Source organism: Ptychodera flava, chromosome 1 (assembly GCF_041260155.1).
Source record: "Ptychodera flava strain L36383 chromosome 1, AS_Pfla_20210202, whole genome shotgun sequence".
NCBI classification, from domain to species: Eukaryota; Metazoa; Hemichordata; class Enteropneusta; family Ptychoderidae; genus Ptychodera; species Ptychodera flava.
The window spans coordinates 30,801,107-30,819,640 of record NC_091928.1 but is presented as its reverse complement, the minus strand read 5'-3'; the positions used below and the strand labels follow the sequence as shown (position 1 = coordinate 30,819,640).

The 18,534-nt window shown below is 39.1% G+C and overlaps 2 protein-coding genes across 2 annotated transcripts in view; both read right to left on the bottom strand.

Moving 5' to 3' along the window:
* The window catches only part of LOC139135073 (uncharacterized), a 34,490-nt gene extending 29,231 nt beyond the window's left edge, over positions 1-5,259 (bottom strand). Inside the window, exons 1-3 of the mRNA XM_070702284.1 lie at positions 5,119-5,259; positions 1,919-2,062; positions 922-1,086 (exon numbers count right to left, since the gene is read on the bottom strand). Coding sequence (XP_070558385.1) covers positions 922-1,086; positions 1,919-2,062; positions 5,119-5,218 — 409 coding nt within the window. The 5' untranslated portion in view covers positions 5,219-5,259. The remainder of the gene's footprint in view (positions 1-921; positions 1,087-1,918; positions 2,063-5,118) is intronic.
* A 6,693-nt stretch (positions 5,260-11,952) lies between these two features.
* The window catches only part of LOC139135069 (uncharacterized), a 41,904-nt gene continuing 35,322 nt past the window's right edge, over positions 11,953-18,534 (bottom strand). The window contains exons 11-15 of the mRNA XM_070702269.1: positions 16,622-16,804; positions 16,085-16,261; positions 15,631-15,684; positions 15,042-15,117; positions 11,953-14,779 (exon numbers count right to left, since the gene is read on the bottom strand). Coding sequence (XP_070558370.1) covers positions 12,040-14,779; positions 15,042-15,117; positions 15,631-15,684; positions 16,085-16,157 — 2,943 coding nt within the window. The 5' untranslated portion in view covers positions 16,158-16,261; positions 16,622-16,804 and the 3' untranslated portion in view covers positions 11,953-12,039. The remainder of the gene's footprint in view (positions 14,780-15,041; positions 15,118-15,630; positions 15,685-16,084; positions 16,262-16,621; positions 16,805-18,534) is intronic.

Genomic DNA, 18,534 nt, shown 5'->3' with positions numbered 1-18,534 from the left:
ACACCAGACGCCATCGGAATTGTGCCTGTCTCTACAATATTTATATGACGTTGATAATAACTCGAAGTCTGCTATCTCAGGGTCATTAAAATATGACCTTCAATGCTCATCACCACGTGCGGGCGCCCTGCTTACAATTCGCATATCTCCCACTACACCCTGCAATCTATACAGTACTACAGAGAAACTGTGAGAATTTTCGATTTTGGTGATTCCTTATCCAGCCTTCTATTTCAGTCTGGACATCTGACCGAGGTTAACGCGCGTCCTGAATTAGTCTTGATATGTCCATCCAAGTCTCTACACAAAACTAATATGTGAGGAAGGTTCGATGGTATCAAGACGAAAAAGTCGGATACAAACTGAAGACTATTAACTATCTATGCTCGCGATTGGTTCATAAGTAATAATGAGTACAATAATGAGTGTATCTGGAAAAGAATGGTGTTCATATAGTGACACGGCCACACTGGTGAGTTCTCAATATCATCAATTTTGAGCACCAACTTTCATTTTTGTCTTTAAACGAGGGGATGTCCTACCTCCCAACACACACACTCTCTCTCTCTCTCTCTCTCTCTCTCTCTCTCTCTCTCTCTCTCTCTCTCTCTCTCTCTCTCTCTCTCTCTCTCTCTCTCTCTCTCTCTCACACACACACACACAGACAGACGAGCGTTAGCATCTTATACTTTGAATTCGAGAATGACAAAACAACAGAAACAGCTCAATAACACAGAAGTTCTTGAGAGTCCCACATCCTACCAGCTAAGACCACCCCGCCGACAACAACCAGGAGGTCATCAAACTCTGGAAATAAAATCTATTAGCAACATCCTCTGCGCATTGAAAATAGATATTGGCCACTATCCCTCATAGTAACAATGCACTCTTATGGAATAACTCAATAAGGAAGTTACTTACAATTACACTTGGCTGTTCCTGTATTGTAACAGTCCGGAAAGCTGTCGAAGCTGCAACCCAAGATGGAAAGTTCTTTTCCAGTACATTCAAGATTTATTATCCGCTGTCGCTCATCGCCAAAGAGGGCGCCAAAATCTCCACCCATTGACATTGCACCAGGGCGTCCTGTTTGGGAAATTATGGAGGAGTAAGGTTTGACGCAGTTGCGTACTTTCACGCAACGCGATGATTGCAAAAAAAACGTCCGGTGACGTAGATGGAGGTCACTTCGAGTCTTTCGATCGGATTCAAAAGAATGTTTTCTTCATTCACCATACGATTAACCGCAAGGATAACCTTTGTACATCTATGTAGGTTTATGATGCTTGCCCTACACACAATTGCTTGGATAGTACAGAGTACAGTCACCTAAAAAGGGGCCAATTTCCGTGTGCAGGCCATACGGGACACACCATTCGCCTGTGGACCTACATACCTTCTCAAGCCTCAAAAATTACCCGAATAATCTGGCACTCCAAAAGGAATTCGTCCTGTCCTATCAAACTACAAAATTGTCTCGGTGGAAACGTTGCATAATTAATAAAACGGATATGAATAGAATTTACAATAGTATGTATGATGAATCATTCGTTGTCGATATCTGTAAACATCCTTAGCTTACATTCAGTCAATTTGAATTTTCAAGCGTGGGGTGAAATTTTTACTCATGGACGCCCCTTCATTGAGAAACGGCGTACTTGTCTCGCCAGCAGCCTCTGCTTCAAATACATCAAATAAAACTCCAAAAGTGTATGCTTACTGTGATACGCCAGACGGCAGAGCCATTCGTAGAAGTTTAATTGCACATAAACAAAATACGATATTTTCACGATGCAATCGTGTTTCGTCATCGCGCATGTGACACGCAAATACATAACTATACGCACTATCCAACATTTTGAGAGCTTTCACAGTGACAGTGAAACGGAAGTTTATTGGCAGCGTGATCAATTCTCACCTAATTCACGGCATGTGATGTCTGCATCGAGCAGATCCCACTTCCAGAGACACACAGGAGTCCAACCGGGAACACTGCGGTAAACCTCAACTCGACCTTCATACTTGTTATGTCCATGCACCAGGCGAACGTTACTCTCTCCGTCTGTAAGAGATATACAGAAAAAAATATTATCCATTATGCAGCTCGGTGTAAAGCACAGCGACATACAATGTGAAGTCTGTGAAAATTTAACTGCCTGTGTCCATTTACTCTTTACTGTGGAGTCAAGTGTATTTGTAAATACATGTGCACCATGCCCGAAAACTGATACCCGAGTCTCACAATCACCGGCCGCGCGGCCTAATGACTTAAAGCGTCCATGTCGTAAGACGATCTTGATGAAAGAGGTGATCGATAGGCCTCGGATTACGGGATTTGGATGAACACACCAGAGTGATGGAAACACGATATCGTTTCTGCACACCACCCTAACCACACAGGGTAAATATAGATTCGATAATTGAGACACGATAAGGCTCTGACCGACGCAATGATAGACCATCGCTTTGGCAGAGGCGGATAGACCGTAGACGGACAAAAACATGGCAATTTTGAAAAAAGTCTATAATGGCTTCACTAGTTTCTGTAACTTGAGATGACTTTTCTCATTTTGTTAAACTTTGTACATCAATCACAAGCTTTTGTTATATTCCCAACAGCACGTTGAAAGACCTATTAGCTTGTCAAACAGAGCCAGATAGTGTAAAATGCATTTCTATCGTTTCTATCATTTACATTTGAAATCCAGAATTCATTTGCCGACAGTAACAATGCAGTTTGCATATATCTATAGGATGAGTTTCAGAAGCTCAGCGCTGCCATCTCAACATGCTTTGGGGAGTGAAGCATAAAAAGTAGTTGACATTAAAATTTAATACAGTGAAAAAAAATATCAAAAGTTACAGCTACTGGCCCTTTAAAATATCGTTCAATGTTAAAGACCTGCGTTGCAACCCTCATCAGAAAATTTACCCATGAGATTACAATTTTGATGGAAAACAAAAGCTATCGCACCTCCATAATCCTCTCACAGACTAGAACAAAGAGATCCCAGGGATCGCCATAAAGGCCCTTTAAGCTGCTTCACAATCGACGTTTTCAGGAAATACGACATGACTTACACAGATAAAATACAAGTTTCTTTTGCAGGCACATTTAAGATAACAGACGATAAATTCGATAACAGACGATACACTGAGCGGGTTTTCCACAAATCACAGCTTCGCTTACATTCGTTCAGTTAGTAGGAGGTCTGTGGGCTGCCAGTGGGGGACTGCTGTTCACGTCTACACGGTTCGGATGTTTATTGGACGTCGTCACTTGACACGGATGTCTTTCGTATCTCTAGATTATTTTTTCAACCAAATCGCTTTGGAACTCAAGGTCGACGAACGCCCTTTGAAGTTCAACCGAACAGCACTGAGTGTGCTTGGCAACACAGCAGTTAACGAGACGTTTAAAAAATCGAAACACATACAACAACGATAGCTCTCGGACTGCGGAGACTTTCTGGCTTTAAAAATGCCTTTCAAGCCATTATCTTAAAAGCAGCCGATTTTCTACGTTAAAACGGTTGCCACTCTGTTCGACTGGTTGAAAGAATGACACGTGAGTCCGTATGCAAAGCGATCACCGATAACAGACATGTACACTTTGACACTCTGCAGAAATTTCCGTTTGGCTGGGAAAGAGACAGATTTTATCGTTTGACCTTCGATACCCAGTGGTATGATCAGGATCTCCAGTTACACAGGGCCGATTGATGACATATTCTGATGTCACCACAAATAATATCAACTTTCGCTTCTTGAGGTCTTTTATGCATCGATTATGTGTTTGTGTTGTCCAAAATACCACGACACGGATAGAATGTAGTGCAGCAATGGGTAGTTTTCACGTTTCCGAAAACTTTTTCAGCGCTAGTCATGAAGAGGCACACAGCTGCGTGTGCACACTTGTGAAGCCGTTCATTTTGTAGTCTTGGAATTCGTATGCGACCAGCATATTTGTGAGGTGAGTCACTCTTTCAGACAAAAGATGATAAAGTTGCTTACTGTTTTGCAAAAAACACAATGATCACCAACGCATAATTGACGATTACGTGTAATTACATTTTTATCGAAAGTGATATTTGAATTTTAAGCCTCTGCTGTAGATTGTACTACAGTGACTTGCACCGCTAGCTATCCGAAAAAACTCTTCATCGCCGTAATTGTGAATTAGAGCGGTAGCAGACACAATCAATTGTTGTGTTCCCCGTGTGGCTGTTCAGAATAAATCTGGTGAACATCAACTGCAAGGCATATACTGTGATATCCGCAACGTCAGGGATACATCCCCGGGATAATAGATTATTGCCAAGGAAAAGGCCTTCGGTTGTGGGAGTCCTTCAGGCTGGTGTCCAATGCCACAGTGGAAGTTCAATACTTATTGCATTTCACCCGCTCTCACGTTTTTGTCACCCTTGTGTGGCATATGAGCTTGAACGCTTTATCGAAAACGCCTGCTCTGTGCCAACCACAGGTCACAAACAGAAGGAAGACATTTGACAGACTCCTGGATGACTTGTAGTATGTACAGAGTGAAAAATTGAACTCCTTAACCGAAACGTTTGCGGCTCTACTATGAAAGTTGAGCGGATAATAAAATGTTCACAATGAGATTTTTATTGAAAACCGATGATATTGTTTTCTCATGTGGTGACAATGAAGAGAGTTAATACCCTGAGTTTTCAAATACCGACAAAATTTCCCCACTATGTCCCTAAATCTACACGATTTAAACCATCCCTCGAAAGCAAATTGCAAGCCATTGTTTGAACTGTGACATTGAGTTTTGAGGTCGCGTCGCCTTCAGCAGACAGGAAATATGCCGCGAAGGGAAAAAAACTGACCACTTTCACTGACTGTACTTAGGATTCACCGCCCTTCTGCAAGATAGTTCGTCAGCCAACCAGCTAAACAATCTGTCGGTTCTAACTTAGAGCATAAATTCGAGTTGGCTGCATAACACTGTGAATTGTAAGGTCGAAGTACGAGTGTACGTGCGCACTGCGTTGGTAAGTTGAACGACAATTCTGTGAAGGATTTTTTTACAGAGCTAATTAAACTTTGACAAGACCACAAACTTGTACGCAAAATAAAAAGTTGGAAGCTTACCTACGAAACCTTTGTCTTCAATAATCGCGATCAGGAAAAATGTCAGGAAAAGGCGAGCTAATAGACCGTTCTCTTCTGCCATCTTTAACTGAGAGTACATCTTCACTCCAATGACGTCTGAAGGGAACTGAAGGCAGCTCTACTACAAACTTCCAGCTGGAAATGTTCTCGAGTCTGTGCGAGAGTTCAAAGGTCATGGCTGCTTGGTCACATGCTGTCAGCCAACATTGGATGTGATTCAAACAGGGGTGGCCAACAAGTTCATTTTGAGAAACTGTAACCAGAGGCCATTTCAGTATGTCAATGTGCTATTCTAAAATAGTTTGAAAGATATTAAAATCTGACTGAGAGAATTATACCTGCTCGTGACTGCCCTCACGCTACGACTTGTAAACTTTCCCTCCGCAAATTGATTCCGACTTCCAAAATAGGACATATCCCCGCTTCCTCTCCCCGACTGGAAACTTCACACCGCCCTTTCCCCACTGCGATAGTCATCTCTGCCATCTCTTTGACAAAATTCTTCCCCTCCGTCCAGCGACAAATCCTGACAACAGCCGACTCATACTGCCTGCCCGCACTATTGTTCCATTTTAAAGTCGTTTGCAAAGCAATAGACCGAAAATTTCCCTGCCCAGTGCGAATGGAAAAAAAATCGCCCGCCTGCCTGTCGGAAAAAATCACTGCCTGCCCGAAAAGAGATCAGAGTACAAACAGCTCTATTGACTGCCCCTTTTCAAAATATCAATAATAGCGTCATTCGTTTCTAAATAACATCGTACTGTCGCACAAGTAAAATTTCACATCCTGAACATAGGAGGCATGTGCATTCTTTTTCTTGAACAGTATTGGAAATTGGAAAAAACAAACAAAATGTCTTTACATATTTATGGTAGATATTCATGACTCCACGTACCCTCGATCTTTTCGACCTCGCGACACAGAAGGGCGCCCCCGCTGGTGTGGTGGAATAATCAATACTCCCTAAATGAAAATATTGTCGCAAAATCTTCCAGTGGTGTGTTACTCTCTCTCTCTCTCTCTCTCTCTCTCTCTCTCTCTCTCTCTCTCTCTCTTGCTTTCTTGTCTTGCTTTACGACAACGCTATTTTCCAAACCAAAGTCAACAATGAATTATTTTGAATTTTTAATCAACTAGCAAATAAACTAAACCACGTTGCTCGGTACACGTTCATTGACAATATGATAGTTTTCTGAGAACCAATATCCAATATTTTCCTTCACACAGCGCCACCTCATAATGAATCAAGAGGGCCAGAATTCTCAAAAAAGCCTTATATCAATAAAAGGCACAGACATTTTCACTGAGTATCAATTTTATTTGAATATACGCGTGATTAACAAAACAGTATCATGCAAATTATCCATTTTACAATCGTCGACCAAAAGGGGTATAAGTTACCTTCTTTATAGTGGTGTTGTCTTTTATAACAATGTTTGACCCAACTATTGGCGGATATTTAGAAATTTAATAAAATAAATTGATTGTTGATTATACTATATTTCCTGACGTTAAGAGAAGTGCGTTTCATTGACTGATGCTAATACTCTGTAGTCCATAAGAAGCTTGGCGATAGGCGTGCGATGTAGACTGTCGACAGTCCAACGTGCCTTCTTTGCCAAAAACGCAGACCGAACCACTGTGGCAGGTACCGTGGACGATGCTTGTCCCCTTCACCGAGAGCCGAAGACTTGGGGGCGAGTGCCGAACCGCTCCAATTGCACTGACCATCAAAGACAACAATGGCAGTCTGCATGTCGTGCAATAAGCCTAGTGAATTAACAACACGTCTGTACTCTCAAGCTCAAATTACAAGAATACCAGTGACCAACGTTCAATGGTTAGCAATTAGGAAACACTTGACCCTCGAAAAACTCCTCTGAAAACATATTAGAGTTTTCAGTCAAATCTGCGAGATCCACGCATAAGAACAAGGTCAAATATAAGTAAGACTGAATAACACATGCACTTGACTTGCACTAATCAATGTCACAGACCAACAATCCTAGGCGGGGAGTAGCTTCAATAAGCTATGGACAAGCCACTCCGAGACGGCGCTATCGTTTCTACAATGAAGACTAAGCTGAAGACTACCAAAATAATGGCCTTTGCCGTTAAAATGACAACCATTGGCACGGAAAGTCACTTTGTAAGTGTCCTTGACCAAAATCGGTTCACATGAAAGGTCAAAGTAAGGTAAGGTTAAAGGTTAAATTTGTATAACTTTTGTATAAATTTGTATAACTGTCAATGTATATCACTTTTGAATGATTTAATGCAGGGCAAATGAGGTCATGTCCAGGCGATAAATCTTATGCAAGCATTACAAATCAGATAACAAAATGAAGCTTGCAATTCACTATCGACTCTTGGGTTTACATATCGTACCGAATATGCCTTGAGTATCATCAAGTTTCATGAATCTTGACATGAAATAATGTAGACTTTAAGGTTGGGAGGGTTTAAAGGGAGTGTGTCGTCGGAACTCTGCTCAAAGGTTGTCAGGGACCCCTACGACCGATGTAAACACTGTATCTAGGGTACGTTGGCGATTGATGAAAGTTAAAACATCTTTGTTAACAATTAATATTGTAAAATTTAAATGTTGCAGCTATGTTGGCGTGACGCATTTACATATCATGCATAAAGTACATTATTGTAAAGAAGAAAGTCGCACACGCGCAGTTTCGACGACACTCTCCCTTTAACTCCTGAAAATGTAACAGTGTGTCAGAGTAACATTATCGCAGAAAATAAACACATACTATTTAAAATGTAGTACAACATAACTTGACAATATTTGAACATGTAAATATATCACGGTAAATATAAGTTGCATGCAACTTCTCAACCTTTGTTAATACTTTTCAAGAGGACAATCTTTGTCCTTTGTCATACTGGTAAGTACCAAATACTTTTGCATTTAAATACAATTTAACATACACATCTTATGTTTGTACAAATAATCATGTTTGTACAAATAAATTCCAAAATACACAAAGTAGACTAAATTTAATGCTGGATCTAAATTGCAAATACATAAAATGATTTGATTTCAATAGAGAGAAATCTTAAGAATTATGCGTTAACATGTTTGTCATTTAGGTGGGATACAAGTTGTAAAGCTTCGAACTTCAATATTAATCTTTTAATACAAGTATTGCTATTCTTTGCCATGTATGGTTCATGGCCAATAGCAGGATACACAAGGTTTCCAGGCCAGGGCTGGGTATAAATAGCAACCTCCCCCTGTTGGAGTTAGTTTATGCAAAGCATGGCTTGGGTGGCGTCACGCTCGATCGCTCCGATCAAATTCAAAATTCATTACTTATCCATTTTTGTTTCAGTATCAAATCTAGGTCTTCAGTAACATTAAATCAGTGCATGATACTCAATAATATAATTACATGCATGGTGTTAGTGTATTGCTGTTTTTCTCTTTACAGCGGTGTCGTCTTTTATGACAATTTTACACAACAGTCCATGTTTGCCCAAACTATCGGTGGATATTGAGAACTTTAGTAAAATAAATATATATTTTTTAATTTTTTTATATTTCATGATGGTAAGAGAAGTGCGTTGTGTTGACTGATGCTATACTCTGCAGTTCATAAGAAGCCTGGTGCCAGGCGTGAGACCTTGCAATGATGTGTTATGTGGACTGCCAACAGTCTCAGGTGCTTGCCTAAAACACTGACCTAGCCACTGTGGCAGGTGCCGTTGAGGAGGCTTATCCCCACCAGCGAGAGCCGAGGGCTTGAGGGCGAGTGCCAAACCATTCGAATGGCGCTGACCGTCTCAAAGGCAGCAATGGCACTGTGACAGGTGGCTGCCGACAGTCTGTGTGTCATGCAATACGCTCATTGGATTAAGAACATGTCTGTACTCCCTAGCTTTAGAAGTAAAACTATTTATGACACACGTTCCTAGTTCAGAAATTAAATGACAATGGACCATCGAAATGCAGATTTCTCTGAAAACGTAATGAGTTTTTAATCAAATCTGCGAGATCCATGTATAATCAAGACTGAAGAACACGTCGTGCTCTTGACCTAAACTAATCAATTTTACTGACAAACATAATCCTTGGAGGTGAATAGTTCACAGGGCTATTAAAATGCCTGCTTGGTTGGCCCCGTTGTTTCCATGATAGTGAAGACTGGGGGAGGGGGGGCAAAGTGCCAAAATAATGGCCTTCGCCGTTAAAATGGCTTCTTTAAAACGGTCACAATTGTGTTTTCATTTTGTTCATTGAAAGATACACCAAATGGATTCGCATACAATCTTAAATACTTCAACTTTTTATGTATCATTGGTTGTAGAGCAAAGATTTGTTTTTCCTTAAAAAATCTGATATCCTAGTTTGATACACCTGAGAACTACTTGCCCTAAGATTACCCTGAAAAGGGTGGAAATCAGTGATTGTCCGAGGGCGCTCTTTATGGCGAATGAATACAAACATGCCCCCAAAACATGTCAGACAATATCGAATTGCACTGCATCTCAGCATATACGTCTACCAAGTGTTAATCAAAACATTCCAAATTCACGTCATCAGACATTTCTGATTAATCGAATGTAATTATAAGCAATCATGCATTTCCGATGAAATTACTGCCAATCAAAATGTATGTCATTATAGCCCATCAAAATGGAAGCCATAGGCACGGAAATCACTTTGTAAGTGTCCTTGACCAAAATCGGTTTACATGAAAGGTCAGAATAAGGTAAGGTTAAAGGTTACATTTTATTAATATAACTGTCAATGTATATTACTCATGCATGATTTAATGCAAAACAAGCGAGGTCATGTCCAGGCGATAAATCATATGCAACCAGTACAAATCAGATAACTTAATGAAGCTTGCAATACACTATCGACTCTGGGTTTACATATCGTATGGAACATGCCTTGAGTATCAGCGCACTTCGTGAATCTTGAAATTGAATATTCTAGACTTCAAGGTTGGGAGAGTTTAAAGGGAGGCTATCGTCGGAACTTTGCTCAAAATTTGCCTGGGACCCCTACGACCGATGTAAACACTGTATCTAGGGTACGTTGGCGATTGATGAAAGTTAAAACATCTTTGTTAACAATGAATATCGTAAAATTTAAATGTTGCAGCTATGTTGACGAGATGCATTTACATATCATGCATAAAATATATTGTTTGTAAAGAAGAAAGTCGCACATGCGCAGTTACGACGACACCCTTCCTTTAACTCTTGAAAATGTATCACTGCATAAGAGTAACAGTATCACAGAAAATAAACACTATTTACAATGTGGTACAATATAACTTAACAATATTTGGACATGTAATATAATATAATATAATATAAGTTGCATACATAATATAAGTTGCATAAAACTTCTCAACGTTGTTAATGCTTTCAAGACGACAATCTTTGTCCTTTGTCATGCTGGTAAGTATCAAATACTTTTGCATTTAAATGTAATATAACATGCACATCGTATTTGTAAAAATAAATTCCAAAGTATACAAAGTAGACTAAATTTAATGCTGGGTTCGGTTAGAAGTCTGTTGTAAATACGAAACTGATTTGGTTTCAATTGAGATAAATCTTAAGTTTTATGCGTTAACATATTTGTTATTTAGGTGGGATACAAGTTGTAAAGCTTCGAACTTCAATATTCATCTTTTAATACAAGTATTGATATTTTGCCCGTGTATTATTCATGGTTAATAGCAGGATGCATAAGGTTTCAATAATAAAATAAAGTAATATTCATGTTCAAAATTCATTTTTCATCCATTTTTGTTTAAGTACCAAATCTAAATCTTCAGTAATATTGAATCAGTTATTAATATAATTACATACATAATGTAAGTGTATTGCTGTTTATCTATGTGATAAAATATCTTTTAAAATCAACCATGCACTTGAAATGTGTCAAATACAAATATTCCCCACTTTAATGTGAGCGAAGTTGGTGATTTTAATGACAACTTTTAGCATAGCAAATGTGTAGTAGACATCCTGTACCGTCCATTTTCCCATCCCGTGTAAATGTAAGCCGAGTTGAAAGTATGAAACGATATTCTTAAATAATGGTTAATATAGTTGCCTTCCTAAATAATAAAGGATTAACGACCTAACTTCTTGTCTAGAAATGGCGATTTCGTCCATATAATTTATTGTAATATTAAGTGGCGGTTTTGTTCAACAAGAGCACAGGTATTAAGCACACGGTAAAAAATGAACAGGAAGAACACGAAATAGCACATTGTACCGTCACGTGTAAAATTACTTTACTCCGCAATGATCGGTAGGAAGCTTATAAAAATCTTAACCATGTAAGAATGGAATGCATTGATCAGAAAACTAAAACATTGCATATTCAATGTGTTCCTACTAGTCAATTTTTCTTTGAGGCTCTCGAATTTAACTCATTTATATGAGAGTGTAAAACTACAAACCCTCTCACTTCTGTCTTAAGAGTGCAGGATGTATGAAACTTAGTAGCAGATATTATTCTTTGTTGCACTTAAAGTAATTTATTATATATATATATATATATATATATATATATATATATATATATATATATATATATATATATATATATATAGATATAACTGTGTGATTTTTCTCAATTATATATATGTATTATATACATACATACATACATACATACATACATACATACATACATACATATATATATATATATATATATATATATATATATATATATATATATATTATATATATCCATTTCTGGGCAAATAGAGTTCTTAGGTTCAATACTAGTGCTTAAGCAGTGTGCAAAGGCAGTGTTAAATAGCATCGAAGCAACGGCGGAAGGATCATTTGGAATCTTATTTTCTTGTGTCGGTATGATACGTGAATGACAGGCTGGCAGTCTGTTCATTTTCAAAGTATTGAATCCAATGATTCATAGAGGACGTTGTCCACTATACCTTCGTCCGTTTCTGATGTATTAATATGTTCATCAATACGATCTTCACTTTCATTATTGCTATCTTTCTGTAAATGAGCACCAGTGTATGGTGGCTCTGTTTTTTCTCCTCCTGTATATTTGAAGAAGGGTTCTTCTTTATCAGCTTTGTCAACACTTGAAGGGGAATTTTCTGGCGTTTTAGGTGATTTCAGCTCGTCTAGCATGACCTTCTGTCCGAGTTTTGCCAGGTAACTCAACTTGCCTTTTCCTTGGGGACCGTTTTTGCCCACTTCGCTATTCTCCCCAGGTGTTTCCATGGTTCTGGCATTTATTTGAGAAGATTCATCGCCGATGAGATCATCGCTGGACTCATAGATGATATTATCAACCATACCTTCGCCATTGCTTACCAAATTTTCGAAGCTTTTGTTATCTGACGCATTCTCAGTTGGCCTCGTCTCCGTGTCGGATGCAGATGTATGACTTTCTAAAGAACCACTTTTAATTTTACCTGGATCGTCAAACATCGAAGGTTTTGATTTTGCATTTCCTTTATCTAGGTAGCCCGCTTCCATTTTAGCTACTTGTTTATTTTCGTTAGTGCTATTGTCTGTCATTCCAATGTTTGGTCCCGCAAGTTCATATTCAACTTCATCATCATCTCCTCCAACAACGTCGTATACGTTGGTATCATTCCTGTCTTCTTTATCGACTTCAAATTGACGATCTCCTCCCTCCTTTTTCATTTCGATGCCTTCAATCACGTTACCATCATCATGTACTTTGACGTTCCTGGAGACGTCTTTTCCTTTACCTATCCTCTCCTTTTCAACAGCTGCATCAGGGTGTTTCTCAAGTGTAGTTGATAAAGGCGGTTGAAAATCGAATTTGGGAGTATTTTGCTTCTGCGCATGATCACGTCCATCTGGTGATTTAGCTTGGGAAGGGAGGACAATTTTACCCAGTTTCTGCAAATATCCCTCCTTGTTTTGCCCCTTGCCATCACTTTCTTTCATGATGTTCACTTCATGACGACCAACCTTGTCTTGATTTTCAGCTTCATTGTCTGCAGATTCTTTTTCAGACGTTACCAAACTACCAGCTGATTCGTATAGAATGTTGTCTACCATTTTATCCTCGCCGAATTCTTCATCTTTAAACATCTCACTGACTTCCTGTACCTTGTTTGGATGTTCTTTGCTTTGTTGAAAACCGCTTTCTCCTAAGCTGTCCTGGTAGATAACGTTTTCAACAAATCCTTCCTTGTCCGTGGCACCTATCTCGGAGTACAGGTTATTTTCATCGGAATCGTCAGCGCTGTCAGTTGAAAGATCCATCGGGGACTCTTTCTCAGTTTTGTCCAATGAAACTTTCCTTAATGTTGCCTTCCGGCTTTCTTTGTATCCGTTCATCTTTTCTATGGATGACTCTGTTTCCCTTGTTACCTGCGTTTGTATCTGTTTCTTTGCGTCCTCTTGGCTCACAACGCCATCAGCGGCATGCGTGTCTTTGCTGTCGCTTCCACTGGGTTCGTACAGTATGTTATCTACGAACCCTTCCTCGTTGTCCCCAACACTTTCATAAATTCCATCCTTGTCATTTTCAGGATCATCACCGAAGTCATACAGCACGTTTTCTGCCATTTTGTACTGATCTCCGCTTCTAGGTTCCCTGTTGGCGCCATCAGCACTTGTAAGCTTGTCGTGATCAGCTGTTGATGACTTCTGGGAGCGCTTCCTGAATGACTCACTGTGTACGAGCTCATTTAGCACATGCTGACCCATTTTTCCAGAGTATTTCTCCTTTTCACCAAGCGTTTCCTGTACGCCTTTGTTATTTCCACTATCATCAACCAATTTCTCAACAAAATTACCATGGCTGTCGATTTCCGAGTACGGATCGTCGTCCTCGGACAATTCATCAGGTGTCCCGGACTTCGTAGTTGTGTCATTATGTCTATAGCCTGCTACGGACATTTGCTCTGAAAGGGCAGATTTGCCGGCTATTGTATCTGGTATGTCCATGGATTTGGCAGTCTGCAAATCATGGTTGATTTCAGATTTTGAAGTTTGTTTCTTAAATCTTCCACTTCGATTAATTTTAGCATTCTTACTGCCCCTATCGGTGGCATGTTGAAATGTGTCACAACCGTGGTTGGGATCAACCGTCATACCATTGTGATTACCAACATTTTCAACATATCTGGGATTCTCGTCACCATTGTCACAACCAGGTGCATGAGAACCTTTGTAAGGCAAAGTTTTATCACATTCTATTAGCGTTCTTTTGTGAGAGTCTTCGTCCTTATCGCTAAGATTCTTCATCCCGTGCGTTCCCTGCATTTGATTAGTTCTTTCACTTCCGTTTTTGAGGTGTGAGATGTCTTCTGATGTGTCCTTTGCCGTTTTCTTTCTCTTCACTTTGAACCACACCCCCTTGCCTTGCTTTTTCACACTGCGCTTGTCATCTTCACTTCTGACACTTGTCTGTTGTTGATCTTGGTCAGTCGTGCTTCTGAGTGGAACGGTGCCGTCTTCCCGAGTCTCTCCCTCAAGATACCCCTCATCAGTCATGTCAATCACGGTAATGAGTGAGTCTTGGTATTCGTTGCTCTGTTTCTCAGCAAGCACGGTGTCAGATTGGCGTCTACTCTTCATTCTTGGCGAGAAAGCCAATATACCGCTTCTTGTCACTTTCTTGAAATTGCCTTTCCTTTGAAGATAATTGAATAGCGTACCAAACAAACTTAGAGGATATCCTACGACACAAAGTACTGGATGGAACAAGAATTCAGCTTTGGTGCATCTCTGTGATAACCCTTTAAAACAGGGCATAGCTCTTTTCACCGCACATTTGATCAGAAAAATAATACGTTACGCACTGACATCGAAAGATGAAGTTCAAGGACACTGCCAAATGCAGAAAACAATGAAAAAGTATTACAGTTATAGACGAACCAAAACTGAAGATTTACCTTCTGCAAAGGATGACAATAATTATGATTAACGCGATGACGATTAAGACTCCGATCACTGACCCCACTATAGCACCTGTAGAGGGAACCATTCTACAATTACTAGAGCTGCTAATACAGTACCACTGCTTGTCATGAAACGAATGATACTGTTGTGTTACTTAGAACTATTAAGAATAGGTACAAGCAATGAATTGCGACAAAACGAGTGATGATTAAATTTCTGTAAAGAGCGAAATTGAAAATTATCAATAAGTCAGCTATTCCTGAAACAAAGAAAATGAAATACCCGATCGCGCTCATACCATTTCTAGGAGAACTTGGAGTTGAAAATGTAAATAGATGGAGTTGTGTGACATAAAACAGTGTCAAGTTGTAAGCGAGACTCTTTGTTCAATTCTACATTGAAAGATGCTGGTGCGCATAATTTATGGTGATATGGTTAATTCTAGTGTAAATTTACAATAAGCTCTTGCAACCACTGATCGAAATGGCTGATTCTATCGTTTACATCTGCCATGAGTTTAACATGTATCTTGCGATTTCCTCTAATACCGAATGCAGTATATAATATGATTGTACAACTCACCCGTTTGTGTCTTGCTTGGCATCTGTTCTCCAATTGGAACAACTGTCGACAAAACTTGAAACATAGTTCAGTTACTCTAATGACCATTAGTTACGTGATAGTCTGTTACAATTCCCTGGGATACTGTGCAATGAAAAATGGTTGTGAATCCCCAAATGTGAATGTTAAAAGTATACTAACATTGGACAGAACAATGTACAAACAGAAATTATAAAAATTTAATTACAAAATCGTTACATTCCCACCTCTTCAGCTCCAAGGTCTTTCACAGCTGTCACAGATGTTTTCATGTGAAGTTCTTAAAGAGATTGCGAAATACTTGCCACATTTTTATCTATATTGATATTCACAGCATACAAAAATTTGTTTAGGAACAATTAGTGATTATATCATCAGAAATTCAAATATGTTAAGATATTGAACATTCGAGTCTTCTTCGTATCGCTTGACTTACTTTTTAAAATGCACGTTGGCTGTTTAGACCAATTCCCATCTTCCTCGCATGTGATGACGTCATGTCCGTCCATGTAGTAGCCATCATTACAAGAATATTTTACGGTGTTCTTGTATGTATACAAATCGCCCTCCTTGGAAGCGTTAGGTACTTCGTCTGGCTCATCACAATCAATGACTAAAAGAACAAAACACGGCCGGCATACATAACTACGTGCATTTCAGAAGCTCGGTCAGACTATGGCAGTGGATACGTCAATTTAATTTCTCTGTTTCCGTATGGTTTTGGATTTAAATTGTCGTTCGTCACACGGTGGATCGTAAGCGATAATTCTTTCATATTGCGTCGACATTACTCTACAAAGTTATTGTTCTGAATCAAATGCGATCACAACGCCGTAAGTCATTATCATAAAATGCACCGAGTATTGAGCAGTCACATAATGCATTTTTCACGGCATGTATTAAGTGCATGTAAATGAATACAATGTCAAAATTGTAAAGAATTCACAGTAATATGCAAGTGAACTGTTCTCACCCAAACATTTAGGAAATGGACTGGTCCACTCTCTGTTTTCTCTGCAAGTGACTGTGTCTGGCTCTGTCGCCTGGAAACCTTCCTTGCAGGTGATGTATAGAGAGTAGCTGTGAGGACAATCGCCTATAATTTTGAAATTACCATTTTCAATGCCAATTGGAAGTTGACAACCAACTTCTGCCTCTGAAATAATAATTTTAGAATCTGCGTCAACTTATTGTTATTTCAATTACCGTAAGACACGTACTGACTAGCATTAAAAGGAACGAACATTGCAAGTCATAGAATCTGCTGTCGTTAAACTGATCACCAAACCTTATGACCATGAGACGGATGAGCAACTGAAAGGAATTCGAACATACCATCAATGTATATTTCAAACAACTGCCTTAGTAATGTAATAACAATCAAAACACTTTAAATCATCTGATACCAGATATGCTCACCAATTTATGAAATCATGCATCTCGCTTCTGAACGACACGTCATATGCCTGCCCTAGGACTATATATCGTTGAACTACACTTATGATCACATACAAAGTTCGACTTGACGAGACAATGCGTATGCATTATAAATGCTAATTATTTTGTGATTTTACGCCTTCACATATTAAGTTTTATGCCTTGGTAGTCAAAGCGAGGAACGTGCAGGTAATTAGTTCAGATTTTTTGCAACCAGTGATTTCTTCGTGTGATGATTTTCTAAGCAATGTTTCTGTCAAGTATGATAATCTTTTTTTCTATATTTTACGATGTTTTAAGTACCATTTTTTCTGTGTTTTTGTTTTCACGTCAGACTCTTTTAAGCTTTGGAGATGTACCTATGGCAAGTTATAATATTCACTTGATGCATCATATTATGATCGTATAAATATACATAAATGATATCAAACTTTTCATTCTTTTTGTCATAAAAACATATGTTCAGTGCATGAGTGTGTTACAACATTCCCAGCAGATGTGCATTTCATCACAGACAAATAGAGAAACAGACTAGCAACGTGGCATACTTTTTGTTCCATGGTCGTCTCGCTAGACTATGGCCTTTTCATATTAAACTGACTTTCAAAGGGTGTTAAACGTTTTGGAGACTTTGTTTGTGGTTGATAATTACACGAGATTATGCGAAAAATACGACGAGATGGCATCGTGCTGCCAGTCGCGTAGCAACCATAGTTACTTTGTGAGCTCTCAGGGCAGAAACACTGCTTCATGCCAATCAAAACATAACACGCCAGCAGTTTCATAAACATGTCCTTCCTTGACGAACGTGTAAAAGACAGTATGACTGACTGTAAACCATTAAGTAAAACCAAACAGTATCGATAAAAGACTTTCAAATTTGGTTCAAACACACTCATTATATATTCATAAAGATATGAGAGGAATTTTTAAAATGGTAAAACTCACTTTTCTGAAGCTCAAAACACTCCCGTTTTCGCCAGCACGCTAATTCCGCTCAGCACCACACGACAACAACAACACAAACTTTGCCGAACATACTTTCGCTTAACAATTGGCGAAAATCCGAAAATTACCGAATGATGCATGGTCGCTCTTCGGAAAAGAGAGGCGAGAGCAACCTGAGGCGAGGCGAACATGGATGGGTTACGTAACCGCTTCACGCCTTGAACAATACCCGTTGCTAGTCTGTTTCTCTATTTTGTCTGTGATTTCATATCCCAATATCAATGAACCCTCTACAGTATCCTTTGCTATGTAAGCGAAATACAAAATCTTTGTACTTTTGAGATTTCCTCACCGTCGACCATCTACTTTACATTTTTTGTGGCGGCCATCACCAAAAGTATTATAGACAGATTTTTATATAATTTGTGTGTTTTCTTTCGCGAAACAGCCCGCATTTTAGAAGAGTTGTCTTGTGGATATCATATTTTTATCTTCATGAGC